Genomic DNA, 17325 nt, shown 5'->3' with positions numbered 1-17325 from the left:
GCCTTGATTCCATCTTGGGCCCTGCCTCTCCCCTTCCGGCCTTTCAATCGGGCGCCTTTCTTTACATTTGCTTGCTCTTTGTTTATTTAAATTTCAAGTAACTGCTGCTGTTGAAAATTTGTTTTAATGGGGTTAAGCTTTATTTATGTATTTTATGTGCTGAAATTGAGAACAGTTGTACTGTGAGCCGCCTTGAGCCCTTTGGGGGTGAGGCGGCCGATAGATAGATAGATAGATAGATAGATAGATAGATAGATAGATAGATAGATAGATAGATAGATAGATAGATAGATAGATAGATAGATAGATAGATAGATAGATAGATAGATAGATAGATAGATAGATAGATAGATAGATAGATAGATAGAACATTGACTCACCCTGTCCCCCCTCCACATTTTGTTTGTGGGCATGATCTTGATTACCACACCTTGCTAAGATACTGTAAGACAAAAGAATATGGAAAGACACCTTGGTATCAGATGCTGCATTTCACTATCTCTTCTAGAAAACATGTCAGCAACAGATGGTCGCTTCTTTGCATCTCCTCCACCTATTGTTATGACTCTCCTAAACCACTCACCCTGTCCTAATCAAATGTCTCAGCCAAATTTGAATAACCTGGGCAGTGTCTCTACAGAGTTAATCTGCATGAAGCCTTACAGCATTTCCCCCTTTAGCATAACAAGCAATTGGCCCTATTGTCCTGGGACTTAGTAATAGATGAGCTGATTAATTACCTCAGCACCCCAAACCTAGCACAGATATGGAGAAACGAAACTTAGTACAATTGGTCCCTTTTCCCGCCAAGAGAACGATCTACCTTATAAAAGCCTGGTTCACCTGCAACACCTTGCTCATTGCTAAGTTGAACCTCCCTTGGTCCTGTCGGTGTGAGACACGATATATTGTCTTCTACTGGGTTTCTGTGCTGGCGTAGAATCCCTGCCTTCTACTACTTCGTGTTCTCCTTAAGATCATTAGGTAACGTATCACCCTGCTGCTTCCCAACTTCCTCTCTATCCTCCCACCTACCTTTCCAACCTTTCTATATATTAGGAACTTGTATGTATGTGCTCTTATGCCTTGCTGTATGTATGCTTTTGACACCAAATGTATATTTTAAAACTCAATTTGGACTCTTGAATTACTCTGCGGAACCCTCCTTGCCACCCATTCCCCGTATACATAGTCTAAAACATCCCTTCCTAGCCACCTCTCGCATTGCCAAGCCAAGTATTTTCCCATTACTACTTTAAGATACTTGTGTGCTGTTGCACTCTTAGCAGCTGGTGGAGATTCCTTAGTAATAAGTTCATAACCCCTGTTAAGCTAGGTAACAGTGGACTGGAGAACATATACTTGTATGAGAAAATAAAAAATGGTGGAATCTAGAGGACCTTTGATGGTGCGATGCTCTTGGCTGCAAATGGTCTTCTGCACTCTTGAAAAAGCTGCTGTGGGGCAGAAGAAGTGTTCCCCTTCAGCAAAAGGCAAAAATGTCTGCTTGCAGCATAAATCCTCCTTCTTTCTACTTGAAGATATGAACTGTAGTTTGGCTATCCACAGATGCTTGTCGTACTCCCAAGAGAAGGTTGCAGTGTTAATGGAAATAGAGGGACATGTTACAGTTCTGATAAATGACATGGTGAAATTAATTTTATCTTGCCAATTACTTATGGAGTTCATTTTATTAAAATGCCTTAATGTCTTGAGAGGTGCTGTTTAGCATGCCAGGGTTAACCATTAAAAACAAAGTATAGCAAATACTGGCATTACATGATGATTAATTTGTGCAACCTGTTCCCCTTGTAGATCTGATTGACAATGCAAACCTAAGCAGAGTTATACCCGTCTAAGCCTATTGACTTCAATAGACTTGGAAAGTATAACTCTGCTCAGGATTGCAATGATAGCAGACAGATTTTGGTGACTTCCCTCTGTCTAAAAGTAGTTCACATTATCTAGACTGGCTAGCATGGCCATGTCCCTGAAAGCCTGCCAGTAAAATGTATCAGTAAATTGTGATTATGCATACAAGATTAATAAACAGAAATAAAAAGGTCCAGATGTTTATCTTCTAAAGCTAGCATGCTTGTTTAAAATGGCCACTCTGTTTACCTTTTTCATTCTTCCTGAAGTTTCTATGAACTTTTCAGATTGTGCCAAATTAAATGTTTAGTCATGACTAAGAGTCTGGGAAAAGATCAAATTAATAAAGACAACAGCTAACAGTAAATCAAAATATCACACCTACAAAGGCTCCGGTACTCATGAGTGGCAGTCACAGACCTACGTATGTGAATATGTAGTATATTAATGCGTGCAGCAATGCAAAATACACCAAAGAAGATAACAGTTCTTCAAAAAATATACTCCAAACAGCAGTATAAGTAGTCCAAAGATGAGCCTTCTGGTTCCATGCCCGTTTTGTGAATCCACTTCCTCGGCCTTGATGTTTTTAACATGCTTACAGTCTCTTGCAACACTCTTCAATAAGTTTCTGTTAAAAATCCATTCATTCTTACAGCATGAGGGCCTGTGTGTGGCTAAGAGTTCAATCACATGCTACTCCATTTCTTTGAACAATAGCAATGGAATAGCATGTGACTGAGCTTTCGCCACTCACAGGGGAGTGGATTCACAAAATGAGCATGGAACCATTTTCATTGGTGAAAATAGTCATTGGACTATTTGGACTATTTATGTTGAAGTGTGGAGTATATTTTCTGAAGGATTGTTGCCTTCTTTGATGTATTTTTTATTGTTGCATCCACTAATATATTGCATATTCACATATATGGTTCTGTGAATGTTACTCATGAGTATTAAGAGCCTTTGGAGCCGTGATATTTTGATTCTACAGTCATGACTAAGACATGCTAAGACTTCCCAAAGGATACCTAATGCTGCAGATTATATCAGTCACTTGCAACATCTTAACTGTTAACAGTTATATATTGCCAAAATTGAAAGAAATATTATGCATTAGATCAAATGTTTTAATTAAGCAGATTCATATGAAATGGAAATGAGAGATACATTCAGTTTATTTCTGCTTATTAATCTTTTATGCATAAGTACATTTGACTGGCACATTAAAGGGTTGCTTAAATAAATGAAAAATGGGACATATTTTTTTCTTATACCTGAAAGGGCTTAATTTTTTTTTTTAAAAAAAATCCCAACACTCATCAATACAAATATTTATAAATACATCAACTCTGAGTTAACATATTTTACAAAAACTTTTCCCTAGGTTAATCGGCAAATATGACTTAATCTTTACTGTAAACGTGGAGAGGAAAACCCATTATAGATCATTGAGAGCTGCTGTATTGACTTGATTTGTGTTTCAACCCCAGAAAAAATGTTTTCTGTGATCTCTTCCTGGATTTTCTTTTAAGGAAACATTTCTCTCATAAAGGAGAGGCTCAGTGGTAGAGCATCTGTTTTGTATGCAGAAAATTCCAGGTTTGGGTTCTAGTATTTCCAGAATCAAGTAGTAGATGCTGGGAGAGACCTCAGCCTGAGACTCTTGACGACTACTGCCAGTCAGAGTAGAAGTTCTTTCCTTGAAAATCCACAGGTCTGACCAACTATAAGACAGTTTCTTGAATTCATGATGTCTTCAGTATGTAGTAAAAGTCATTGCTTCACCCTTGCCACTTTATTCCTACACTGTAACTTTCACGAGATACTGTTGGGTTGGGGGGGGGGAGGAGCAGAAATTGACACTGAGAAGGCATTTTAGCAACAGCAATCCCTAGTTTGTTTAATGTATACAATGCACTCTTTCCCTACAGGGGACCTGCGGAACTTACCACATTTAAATATAGTAAATATAAATGTAGTAGAAATAAATATAATGGGTATAAAACAATAAAACCAATAAAAACAGCAACTTGAAAAGACAATCTGAAGGATCAAAAGGCCTGGCCATCTCCCTGGTTTGTAACGCTACCCAAAGGCTGCCCTAAACAAAAGAGAATTGCATGCCCTATGGAATGCCAGACCCCAGACTCTCCTGGGGAACTGGTTTCAGAGAGAGGGGTCAGGCATTAAAAATGCCCTTACCCTGATGGTTGACAGGTAGACAATCTGCAGGCAGGCACCGGTTGAATGCCCCACAGTGATGATCTAAGGCAGCAAAGGAGGTCATACTGGGAAACACAGTCCAGTCTCATTCATCTATTTTTAGTAGACATTTATTTCATTTACTACATTCCCCATGATGAAGACTATTGTTATGAAAGATGTAGTAATTTGAATTTAATCTGAGCTTTATTGACAGAAATAAGGTGTTCGTTCATCTTGGATATACTATTGGAAAGCTCCATACAAGAGCTGGGTGCCCGGCCGTGGCGTCACTGCTGTGCCCGACTGCCACCCCTAAAGAGGCTTCCTGGTAGCATGGGAGGCTTGAAAAGTAAAAAAGCCTCCCTGCCACTGAGAAACCTCTATGGGGCTCAGTAGAGTTATGCATCATAAGTCTGAATTCCCAGCTACTGGAATAACACCATGAATGGCTGTGAGAGAGCCAACTAAAGTTGCCCCCCCAGCCCCCCCTTGCTACAACAGCGGCCGCAGGGGCACTGGGATCCTGGTACTGTGTCTGGTGCCATGTCCCATCACTGGGGGGCAAGGTGGCAGTGGCTGCATGCCGGCAGATTCGCTCCTCTGCCATTGTGAGGGCAAATGTGCCAGCATGATCACGTGCTGCTTCCACCAGTGGATTGATGCCCCCCCTTCTCTGGATGGGGCTCTAAGTATGTTAAAATGTTTCCTTCATATGTAGTTTTCTTTTCTGAACTACACAAGGGCTTTAAGCTTGGGATAGTTAAAAATAGGCTTCTGCTGAACCTATGGCTGGGAATCGAGCAGCTGTAGGAAGGGCTGCAGCTTGGACTCAAGGGAGGGCTTACAGAGAACTCATTAAGAAACTTTTTCTAGGCTTCAAAAACTTCCCAAATTTAATAATACAGGATCTAATTACTCAGAATCTTTTCTTCCAAGGGTTTCCCATGATCCCATGACCACTTCATGTCCAGACCTGACATTAGTTGACTCATCATATGAAGGTTAGTCAGTTGATTAAACCTCCGTATACAAGAACAGTTACTTGTGAAGAAAAAACATTGTTTGTATTTAGACACACATTATTTATTTCTGTATTTTTTTGACTTCATTTAGACCTACCTTTCTCCCCAATGGGGATTCCAAGTAGATTGCCTTACTCTCCCCTATTTTATCTTCACAGCAATTCTGTGATGTTGGTTAGGTTGAGAGGTGTGATTGGCTGAAGTTCACCCAGCAAGCTTCCATGACAGGGCAGGATTCAAACCTGAATTGCCCAATCCTAGCCCATTACTATAACCATTACACTATACTGGCTCTCAAAGATAAAAATAATATATCTTTTGTTATAAAACAGCCCAGATAAAAGACCCTGTTATAGATTAGTTAAGCCATAAAACAACTATATTGTCTCACAGATAATTTGATTGCTACTTTATTGGCCACATGGGATGAATTCTACAATAAGCTTTTGCCTGCTAGCTCACTGTTAAGAAACTCAGAATATAATTTAGATCACCATTTAGGTTGATTTGTTTTATGGTAAATTTTTTGATTTATCATGCTACATAGATCTTTTACTTAGTAAGAAGGAAAAGGTGATGATCCATTTTTTTAATGTACCTGTACATTGGAATTTCTTGACCACACAAAGATGATTGAATGAACGTTAGCCACACACAGGGGAGTGGATTCACAAAATGAATACCTGTATGATACATGCAAAATTAACTGTACGTGCCAAGGAAAAATGATATCAAAAAAGAAAATAAAGCAAAAGATTACTATATCTTGCTCAACAACCAGGGTGGAGTAAAAATATTTTAATTGGTAAATAATTTTTATATAATGATCATATCATGCCTGACCAAAAAAAGACTTGCAGTGTGAATTACCAGCCAAAATACAGATAAGGATCAATATTTGTTACTTAGTTTGAATATTACAGAACATTATTTTGAAATTGCTGCATTGTAGTGCTTGACTCCCTACCTACATAAGTTTTATCAAGTGGCAGTTGGTGACTCCAGCAACATGCTTTCAAGGCAAGTAAGAAGTAGAAATGGTTTGGCATTGTCTTCCTCTGCAATGTATTCCTTGGTGGTTTCCCAGCTGAATGCTTCACTTCTAAGATCTGACAATGTGGGCTATACCATGACACCTTCCCTCCATGTTGACCACATAGGAAAATAATAAATTATTCATTTAGATATTTATCCTTATGTCTCCCAGATCCTAATGCAATCAATGTAACACTCTAGTTATTACTGGAAATATTTGCCACTGTCCAAATAATCAATATATCTGAAAACCCACAACATCCTAGTGATTCCGGTCGTGAACACCTTCAACAGTCTATACATCTAATTCTGAAGTGTACTCCCTGTCTGCAGATATTTAAATCTACCCCCCAACAGATGTTTTGGCATACCTAGGGGACCACCTAGGTTTTCAAAAAAAAATCTGACATAAAAAACACACCGGGGTTTTTTAATCCTTTTGATGTTTTAAAAAAGTGTTGTTTTTGCATGTCCAGACAATGCTTTTTAGCTGTTGCCCATCCAAAGAAGCACTGGTCATTTCTGTGCAACAGAAATAAAACATCTTGAGGTTGTTTTAAAAACTGTTTTGGCTAAGACGTTTGCATAGCTCTCTCCCCTAAAACGTCTTCAGGACATTTTATTTCTCTCAATCTGGAATTCGCAAAAGTTGCTAAACTAGCAACCCAACTCAGGTTGAAGATATTTCCTGCCTGCTGAGCAAACAAAACCAGGCAGGAAATGCTCTTTCTCCCAGCCAAACATCTTACTTTCACTTTAGTTGTTCACATCCACCATTTTGTTTGCTGCCGCAAAGATTCTCCATGAAGATTCCCCACACAGGCTTCCTCTGCTGACAGCTCTTCATGCAAGTTCCACCTGAAAAGTAGAGGAATACAGTTTGTTTTTGCCTGGTGATCCCGCATCACATGTTCTTTTTTCTTTTCCTTTCGTTTTGAGGTGTAAATCTGTGATGTCACATTAGAGAAGCTGCACTATATGCATATTTGTGCCATTATAGCTTCATAGATATTCCCCTCAAAAAAAGGAAAGAACTATCTGTGCTTGGGATTGCTAGGGAAACCAACTTTATTCTTCTACTTTTTAATGCAGAAGTTGCACATGGATGAGCTGCAAGCAGAGGAAACCTCTGTGGAAAACCTTCGCCAAACGGTGGAAGCAGGAAAATCTGCAGCAGCACACAAAATGACAGGAACAACTGTGAAATTTGCCAGAGCTGCATCAGTCAGTAAGGGGGGGGGGGGTAGTTTTGGCTGGCAACGCTTGTGTTCTGCACACTGTGGGAACACCAAAAGCCTCAATGGATCTTTTTAAAACACCTGCAGGATGTTTTATTTCTGCTGTGTGGAAAGAACTTCTGGGTGAGCTGGTGAATGAGTGAGAGTGGGGCAGGGAGAAGGAGGCCTTGCTTCACTTGCCTAGAACAGTGGGAGCAATTGCTAGGTTTAAAGGGGAACACTTTTTTGCCATACTTGTCAGTGATTAAAATTCCCAGTCTAGAAGTTTAGTTTTTAAAGACTGATAGGCTTCTTTAGAGGTAAGCATGTGTAGAGCTTCTGCCAAGAAGCCAATACTTTCTATTTTCTTCTTGATGGTACTGCACCAACTTATGTACTTTGTATCTGATAAGAAGGAACAAATAAGACTGGAAGAATTTTGTTCAAAGTGAAGCCTAAGCCAGTATTTAAACGTTCTTAACCATGCCATGGTCTCAAAAATAGATTGACCCATTTCAAGGCATAGTGCCGCAAAGGGAACACAATAAGGGAAACCCATTATTTTATGAAAAAACATTGATTGCAAAATATTGATTGTTTGATTAACTGTTGAGATCCAAATTGGGGACCCATATAGAAGCTGAGTTCACCCTTTGGGATTAAACCCCTAAGTGTGGCAGGAATATACCTATTGCCTATGTTGTAGAAAAATCGTGAGACCGCATTATAGCTGTTGGTGGCCATGGTAAGAGCAGCGTTATAATGTGGGCACCAAGAAAGATTGTAAGAAAAAGTCATACCTAGGTACTTGAATTGTTTAACCTGCTCGAGAATGACATTATTAATTTTCCATTTGTGAGTCTTTAGGCGTTTAGAAAAAACCCAGAATTTTTGATATGTTGTAATTTATTTCCAGATTATTTAAGTTGCAGTACCCTGCACACTGCCGTATCAAACAATGTCTGCCACTAGTGTAAAACATTAATTGCAAAGGACTTGGGAATTTTTTACCAAGTCTGAAATGAATGCACATGAAAAGCTCTTCGTGGTTTTAGCACAGGATACATGAGACTGGGAACAGTTAAACATTTATTTGAGGTAACATGTCTAAAGAGTTTGCTTTTCCCTGTCTGTTTCAGGTGATATTTGAATCAGTTTCATTGAAGGGTCATCCTGGATACATAGCTGTGGATGAAGTCAGAGTCCTTGCCCATCCATGCAGTAAGTGCAATTCCCCCGCTCCTTCCCACTACACTAATGTATTACTCTAAGCTCTGAATCAAGAAGAGTAATTCACCCAATTCAGGCAGCTCCCAAATATCTTCTTTTATTTTTTGCAAATGCTTACAAAGTGGAGGCAATCAGCCCTGAATAAATACATAATTTCTCAAGTTGTGCAACAGGCAGAACTGCTATGAATGTGCAGTTGGTGCCAAGATCCTAGTCCATTATTGAGGGCGATATAAAGCCATTGATTGTTAGCTCTGATTCAGACCATTGAAGGGGTAGAATTACAGGGTTCTAATGGTAGCATTATAGAAGTAACTTAGGGAGGGGACTGATGGTAAGGCAGCCTTCCTGCTCAAAGCTAGGAAAATTAGGCAGCATTCACTCTCTGGAAGAAATGCCCTAGAGTGCCTTTTCTTTAAAGGAATGTAAATTCTTTCTGTGCTTCCATGAAAGGATTTAACAAATATGTATCACTTTCAAAGCATTTGGCTCTTACTGTGAAGTAGAGAAATAAGTTAAAGATTGTTTCTCTACAAACCCCAGGCTGATGTATTTTCTTCAGCTGCTTTATCCATTGAAAAACAAACCAAACCAAAATCCAATTAGAGTTTTGTTTTCAGTTGTCATTAGAGGTGTCCACATTATAACATTCAGATAAAAAGTTCTGTGGGCCCAGTGTTGTTCAGATGTTACATTCGGCTATATTCCCATTTTCAGCAGCTGCCAGGTATCTGAATTCTTGTGAATTTACTGTTTGGTGTAGTACAACTTCCCAACACACACAGCCCTTTAAAGAAAGGGCACTCCAGGGCATTTCTTCCAGAGAGTGAATGTTGCCTAATTGTCTTAGTTTTGGGCATGACAGCTGCCCTACCTCTATTTTACTCCTTAAATCTCCTCATTTCAACAGGAAAAAGCTGTATACTTTCAGATTTGCCATGAACTCTCAGTTCTGTGATTTTTGTAGTCTGACAGCTTTAGAATTTGGGAAAAAATCCTGTAAGGTAGGTCCACTTATATCCAGAATGGGTCATCTTTGAACTGGACTTAGCTAAGCCTACTAAAAGGTAAAGGACATTATGAGCATGCAACAGAGCCAATAGCTCTGAGTGTCTGCTGCAGAATGCAGTGTGTGTATCACCCACCAAAATGACATCACCTAGGATAAACTGGAAAGGTAGCCCCAATTCACTGTGACAGAATATAGCACGGACCTAGCACAGACCTAGCATGGACCCCAAATATGCCCAAGATAGTCTAGATCAATGGGTATTCTTTTCAGAGCCCCCCCTCCCCCCGCCCACACAAAAACCCTCTGTGGAATATTTTGCCTCATAAATCTAGTAGAAAGATTGTACCTTAGCATTGATCCATTCTGCATAGCATAAATATGATGTCCTGAGGATGGAATAAGGGCATCTTGGGGAAAAACTCCACACAGCCTTTTCTCCAAAGATGTTCTCAAGATGCCTAGCTCGAGCTGTCCTGTTTTTAGGAAGTATAACTGCCAACCTTTTTTTCCCATGTCGTCTGTAAGTGAATCTCTTCTTGCTGTGTGGAGCTGAGGAGACGTCTTATTTTTCCTGTCTAACCATTAAAGCTCTTGTTAGTTTCCTCCACTGCTCACACCCAACATTTTATGGTGCTGCAGGAATTCTCTGTGCTCCCAGAGATTTCCTGAAGGTTTCCCTGGGGCATTTGCTCTTCAGACTCCACTGTTGGGCCCCTTTTCAGCCCAAAAAGTATATGGTTGAACTCAGCTTGTCTCATGAATTCCAGCAACATATAGTCTTACCTACATATTACCAGAATCAGCAGGATGAGCTGAGTGCAACCATATACTTTTCAGGCTAAAAAGGCCCCCGGCAGAAAACCTGCAGAACAAACTGAGCCAGGGAAACCTTCAGCATAAAGTTACAGGCATGGAGCATCATGGCAGCACCATAAAATGTTGGGCGCAAGAGCTTTAAACTTGAGTGGGAGGAAATGATGGGGGGGGATCCTATTTCTTCTCTGATGCTTTTTTTTGTCCTTGTTGTCCAGACAAAAAATGAGGAGGTAGCTTTTTTAAAAGATGTCCCCAGGAGGTCTTATTAGTGCTATGCAGAATGGACCATTATTTCTCTCTAGTGGGCTAGGTGGTCTGAAAAGGAGAGGGTGGAGTGGTTATAGAGTTGTTGATGGGAGGCATAAATCATATGGCTTGTATGTGGGTACTCTTTACATGATTTACATGGTTTTAGTAGCATGAATAGATTTATGAAGGCAATTTATGAAGGTGAGGATAAGAGTTTGAAATTTCCCAGATCTTTTTGAATACATTTTTGCACTTTTTAAATCTGAGGCATTAGCCTACAGTCCTTTTCTGGTTTCTGCTAAGCATTTTTTAAACATTGCCAGCCAGCACAGTCTCCTTGGTTATAATGGTTAATGCACAGAAGGAAAACCCCCACCTTTTTGTTATTTTCCCTTTCATTTATTGTAGTATTCAAATGTTAGGGAAATAGCTGAGGACTGTTTGCTTGAATATAAAGTCACCAGCCCATATTTTATTTTCATTTATTCTGGAATTTTATTTCATGTATCTTTTGGAATTGCTTCCTTTTTTTCTCTTCAGAGGCTTCAGTATAATAGCATTATCATCAATTAAACAGACTCCATTTTATTTATTAAAGATGAAAGGTATGGAAGATACCAACTGTCAACATAGTGTGCTGCACAGACATTGTGAAGTGGTATAGTTTTGTACCAAGGCCACTCTATTTCAGCTGACAGATATGTGACTCTGTCTTGGACAATAGCCAGTAAATCAATACATTGTGACATGGATAAAGTACTGAACAGTTAAAAGGCCTACCCTTGTGCTGTTTCTCTCCGTTGACTAGACTTGGTGCTTCAAAGCTCACTAAGGCAGCTTTCTTTTTATTATGCATGTAGATTTGGACAGAGTCTGAAGTAACCTTTGAGGAAGAGGTAGTCAGTGTTGGTTTCTCACAGAATCAGCCTTCCTCACTGAGCATTCATATGCAACTTTCCCAGCTGCATAGAATTTGTTCTTGGTACAGCAGTCCTACACATTGGGGCTATATGTAATGGCACAATATAGCATCAGTATAACAAAGCTCAGTCAATATATTGGCTTCATTTTATTAAAAGAAAAATGTTTGTGGTGGGGGGAGAGGCATGAAGCAGGGAAAAGGGTGGAGAGGATGAGCTCAGTGGAAAGGCTGTCGCTTTGCATGCAGCAAGTTCCAGCTTCAGTTTTCAGCATCTCCAGTTAAAAGGACCCACAAATAGGTAACAGGGAAGTTCCTGAGAACCTGGAGAATTGCTGCCAGTCCGAGTAGACAATAGTTGCCTTAATGGACTGATGGCATGATTTACTATGAGATGAATTCATGTGTATTAAATTGTCTTTTCCAATGAAGCCATATAGTAGGAGAATTTCTGTAGTATCTTCTTCTTGACACATGAACTGAAGAAAATTTAACCCCTATTTTGTCACTATTTTGCTTACTACAAATGCAGTAATCTAATCTTTTATTTTACACTCCTCTGAAATTAACTGCTAACCCACAAGAGATACCACTGTTTTGTCTAGGATATTCAGTGCCTCAGTCCCCTGTGTTGCTTTCATGGAAATAAGTTCTATTGAATTTGCTGTAAACTCCCAGGCTACATGTCATTTTCCTTTAAACAAACGGGTATCGTTTCAATGTGCAAGTAGCAACCAGGAGATATTTGAAGTCTTAGTGTAAATGTCTTTGCTCAGGATTGCTATGAGAGCATCTCAGTGAACTCTGAATGATTTTTCTCTTCCACAAAAGGTATTTCTTTTTTTTTGCTTATAGCACACTTTAATTGAAACATGTTCTTGGAAGGTATTCGTGCTTTTTTAGAAGCCTGATCCAAAATTACCAGAAAACTAAAGTGTTGACTGTTTTCTGGCCTGTGCTGAAACATGGAACCATATTGTGTAAAAACCCATAAACTCTCTAGATTACTGAACTGCTTTGCTCAATTGTGTGGATCATGGGAAATTGGATCTATTTGTTGAAAATGTCTGACTTTCACAATGTACCCCTGTGCTACAATAGTGTACTGTGTTGCTCTACCCAGGTAATGTTTTTTTAATTTTTGTTAGGAAAAGCTCCTCACTTCCTGCGACTTCAAAATGTGGAGGTTAACGTTGGACAAAATGCAACTTTCCAGTGTGTTGCTGGAGGAAAGTGGTCTCAACATGACAAACTGTGGCTACAGGTAGAGTGGACGCACTGTCTCGTTGGTTTTTCAAAGGCTCCAAAGCACTTGCAGAGCCCTGTGGATTCAAGGGTCTTTTGGTTCTTTCTCTAAAAACAGATGGATGCACTAGAGCAGTGGAGTGTTTTCTGTGTACCTATGGAAACTTCCCTTCCATTCAGAAGGACAGAACACACCCACATGTTTTCAGCCACATTCCTGACATTGTAAAATTGTACCCTGAGAGAATACGTCAACTGAACATGATAAGCATCTGGACTTCTTGCACAAAACAAGCAGCTTTAAAATAAATATATGTAATGTTTCTCATTAATTTTACCTACAAAATCTGAGTATGCAAACTTGCAGATTTGGGACAAGGTCTGGTAGTGGTCAAGCAGGGCTATAAATGTTATATAGTCATGGTTGATGTAGGAAGATGAAGGTTGATGTAGGAAGACTTCATGTCTTGAGGCATTATTACAGTGCTAGAAAGAAATTAAAATCATGTATCTTGGTCATTGCATGATCCTCAATGTTCCATAAATTATACATAGTGGAATTCTTGGGGGTGGGAGTGTTGGACAACTTTTCTTATTAATGGTAATTTTTCATTTGAACAGTAACATTATGCATCAATAGTAAAGGCAAATAATTGTCGATTACTTATACAATTTATTCCTGACCTGGATAGCCCAGGCTAGGCGAAACTCATCAGGGGTCAGAAGCTAAGCTAGGTCAGCCCTGGTTGGTATTTGGATGGGAGACCATCAAGAAATACCAGGGTTGCTACATAGAATCATCACTGAAAATCTCTAGCCTTGAAAACCTTTTTGGGTCATCATAAGTCAGGTCCAACTTGGTGACACAAAAAAATCTACTATGACAGTTTGGGAAAGGAGAATGGTGCTTAATATTCTTGACATAGTTTTCAGTCCAGCTAAGGATTAACTAAACCAGCAGTAATAAGGATTGTGTTGGGAACAATAGTCCCTCTAACCATGGTAAGGAACTGTTCATAACTTCCCGACCACTGAGTGGCACAGAGCCAGCTGCAAGAGCTCCCCCTGCCAGCAGATGCTTAATCTGCATGGCACCAATATGGTGTCTGTGTGGGCACATGGCTTACAGGGAATGCTGGTTGGTAACCAGTTAAGATGACCAAAATGCGGGTTGCCAACTCAAACTGCCAATAGGAGGAACTTAGGATTTCCAGGAGACCTTTGGCCAGTGTCGTACCTGCCAGAGGGACATGTGGGGTCACATGTCCCCAGGCGCCACCCATTTAATCATGTTGGGGGTGCAAAATTGCCCCCCATACCCCTCCAGCAGGAAGCCAGGCACTGGCTCAGCAACGAGCCCCTATAGTGTTGCCTCTGTGGCTCTTTTGTTTGCAGAGCTATGAGACCAGGGGCTCCCTCCTGTAGCTGCAGCCATGCCACGGGGCCTGGAGGAGCTGCATCTCTGTGCCTCTGAGCTTCTGCAGACAAGCGGCCCTTCCACCCTCGCCAGGCCTGGAGCTGAATGCGGGGAGGGCGACAGGCATGTTGTTGCTGCTGTGGCTGCTGCTGGGCTCTTTATGCAGCTCGGCATGCCATGGGGGCTCATCTCAGGGCACTTCCCCCTGGACTGGGCCCACCAGTGCACCCTCCTGTGCTTGCCTCCTGCCACCCCCGGGGGCTGGGGTGCATGGTTGACTGGCTAGCAGATGGCTTCTCCTTCTATCCTCCACGCCTTTCCTGGAAGGGTGTTGGGGAGCAGAGCAAGTACCCGGCCATGGCATTCCCCTGGTTCTATGCATGGTGTTTGCCTCCTGCAACTGCTGCAAAAATAAACAGGCACCATAAAGATGATTTTAGAAGAAAATCTAGCATAAAGCTTCACTGGATTAGAGCCCACTTTATTGCATTGGACGAAGCAGTCTGCAGCCAATAGAAATTGATACTGATGGAATTAAACATTTGGTTAGTTTTCAAAGTTTGGTTAGTTTTCAAAGTCATACAATTTGTTTTTGCTGCAAGGAAGGCCATAGGAATCTCATGCAGAATTTTTTTAAAAAAGTGTTAGCATTTAAAGGGCTATAATATGTTTTTGAAACAAATTAAAGCAACCTGAGGCTGCCCATGGTGGGGGTCCAGAGGCGTAGCAAGGGGGAAAAGCACCTGATGCACTGGTGTGTCCCCCGCCCCATCCCACCATGCCCCCAGAACACCCTTGCCACACCCCCACAGGGCATGCGCCCAGTGCATCGCACACACCCTTCCCCCTTGGAGCTACACCTCTGGGATGGTGGAAAACTCAGCTTTTCCCTGGGCGCCGTTTTCCCTAGATACACCTCTGCCCCTGGCCCCAGGCAGGGGATGGGTGATAGGGTTGCCAGATCCAGGTTGGGAAAGTCCTGGAGATTTGGGGGTGGTTGAAGCTTGAGGTGGACAGAGACCTCATTGGGATAGGGTGTCATGGAGTTCAGCCTCCAAAGCATCCATTTTCTGCAGAGGAACATATCTCTACTGTCTGGACATGAGCTATAATTCTGGGGGACCCCTTGGTCCCATCTTGGTCCCCTTGGTCCCAACCCTAGACAAACCAGCATTAATTTAGAATGTGTCATTTTAATGAATGATGCAGATATTTATTTGTTTGTTCCTTTCTTACCCTACCCTACCCTTTCCTGACAAGTCAGGTTCAAGATAATCCATAAATAAACAGCATTTAACTCACAGTTTGGAATCTGTTGTCTTCATCCCATGTTATGGAACAAGGGAGAGGGGAGATAGACTAAAGTTCTGAGCAAATAGCTATCATTTTACTGGGCACTGAAAATTCAGTTGTCATTAAAAAGGAGGAAAAAGGGAAAAAGGAAAAATGATAAGAACAGAAAAGAACAGAAAGACTTTTGAGGGGAAAAATGCCCAAAAAGTGTGGGAGAAGGAGGGGAGGTTGTTTCAGAGAGCTCAACAGTTCACTCACATTGCTGATTCTAGATTTTTTCAGAACAGACGGGTCTCAGTCTTGACCTCTGCAGTCAAATTGTAAAGTCCCCAGTATCTGGGGAAGTGAGAGCTAAGAAAAATTTGCTGTACAGGCAGCAAAATATTCCCTATCAGCAATGTGTAGTCTGGGAGCACACATAGGCTTGACCATAGTGAAACTCCATATCACCTGATGTTTTTAGGCACTGAAAATTCAGGATGTCAAACTAGATGAACTTTTGATCCTAACTATCAATGATAATCTCTCACAAAATTCACATGGAAATTTTCACATCTTCCTGTCAACACTGAGGCCCCTTCCGTACTACAATGGTGCAGGGGTGCGTCGGCATAAACAATGCTGATGCACACACACACACCCCCGGGACCGCAGTCCCAGGAGGGCGGCAGGTGGCGCTGCAGCCTTTGCACAGGCTGCACCATCACCAAATGCCTACCTTGTCTCCTGGCTTCTAGTTCGTCGCAGAAGCCAGGGGACACGCCCCGCAGCCTGGAGTGACTGCTCTGCGACAAGCTGGAAGCCAGGAGACAAGGTAGGCATTCGGGAAAGGGGGAGAAATGGCGCCTTCCAGCTGCTGCCGTTCGCACGGCAGCGTTTGGAAGCTGCTGTTTTTGAAATACCTCGCTCAGGGAGCGAGGTTTGGAAACAGCGGCTTTACACCACCCAGGGGTTGCAAGGCCACCGTTGCTATGCTGCGATGCAGCAGCGGCAGCCATGCGAACCCCTCCCCAGGGACGATGTTTTTAGCGTCCCTGGGACGCTGTATTCCGCTTGTGCGGAAACAGCCTAAGTTTCAGTTAAGCTGAAATTTGAAGTCTAGATGCCCACTCCTCAGAAACATTCAAGTGATTTTAATGAAAGCAAACTGAGTTTGGATCAGACAAATACAATAATTTTTTCTTTACAGGAAAACAAACAAGCCCAAACTCAGTTATATACACATTGCATATATTGCTCTCAGATTAAGATTAAGAACTGTGGGAAACAAATTCTAAAATTTTAAATGAGATAGGATATGATAATGTTTTGAACAAAAATGTATTTTTATGTTATTAAAAGACACTGTGGTAAAGATTGATTTTAGATAAGTACCGTGCTTATTGACTAGTGACAAATTACTGTTGTAGTCAATTTGACAAAAAAAATCCCATTGCTATATCTGAATAGTTAGACCATGTTTGAAAAGTCTGGACATAAAATCTAATGGCTTATTTTTAAAATAATAGAAATCAAAGAAATAGAGCGGTTTTTAGAAATCATTTTGTGGAAAAATGGTCTTTGTTTACTGGGTTTAAAGAATCAAACTGAATGATGGCATGTACGGATTCAACCAGTGTAAATTATATTTTGAGGATATAATTTCAACCAGTGTAAATTATATTTTGAAGATATTCAGTTTACCAGACCACGGCCGCACAGCCTGGAAAACCCACAACAACCAGTTGAACCCACAACAACCAGTTGAATTTGGCTGTGAAAGCCTTTGACAATATTCAGTTTGTTTTGTT

The 17325-nt window shown here is 41.0% G+C and overlaps 1 protein-coding gene across 2 annotated transcripts in view; it reads left to right on the top strand.

Moving 5' to 3' along the window:
* Nucleotides 1–17325, top strand: part of PTPRT (protein tyrosine phosphatase receptor type T) — a 477129-nt gene that overhangs the window by 1402 nt on the left and 458402 nt on the right. For both annotated transcript variants that reach the window (XM_048498724.1, XM_048498723.1), the window contains exons 2-3: nt 8494–8575; nt 12729–12844. In XM_048498724.1, coding sequence (XP_048354681.1) covers nt 8494–8575; nt 12729–12844 — 198 coding nt within the window. The remainder of the gene's footprint in view (nt 1–8493; nt 8576–12728; nt 12845–17325) is intronic.

Source organism: Sphaerodactylus townsendi, linkage group LG05, assembly GCF_021028975.2.
Source record: "Sphaerodactylus townsendi isolate TG3544 linkage group LG05, MPM_Stown_v2.3, whole genome shotgun sequence".
Taxonomy (NCBI): domain Eukaryota; kingdom Metazoa; phylum Chordata; class Lepidosauria; order Squamata; family Sphaerodactylidae; genus Sphaerodactylus; species Sphaerodactylus townsendi.
The sequence above is the reverse complement of the archived record's forward strand: the minus strand, read 5'-3'. Positions and strand labels throughout refer to the sequence as shown.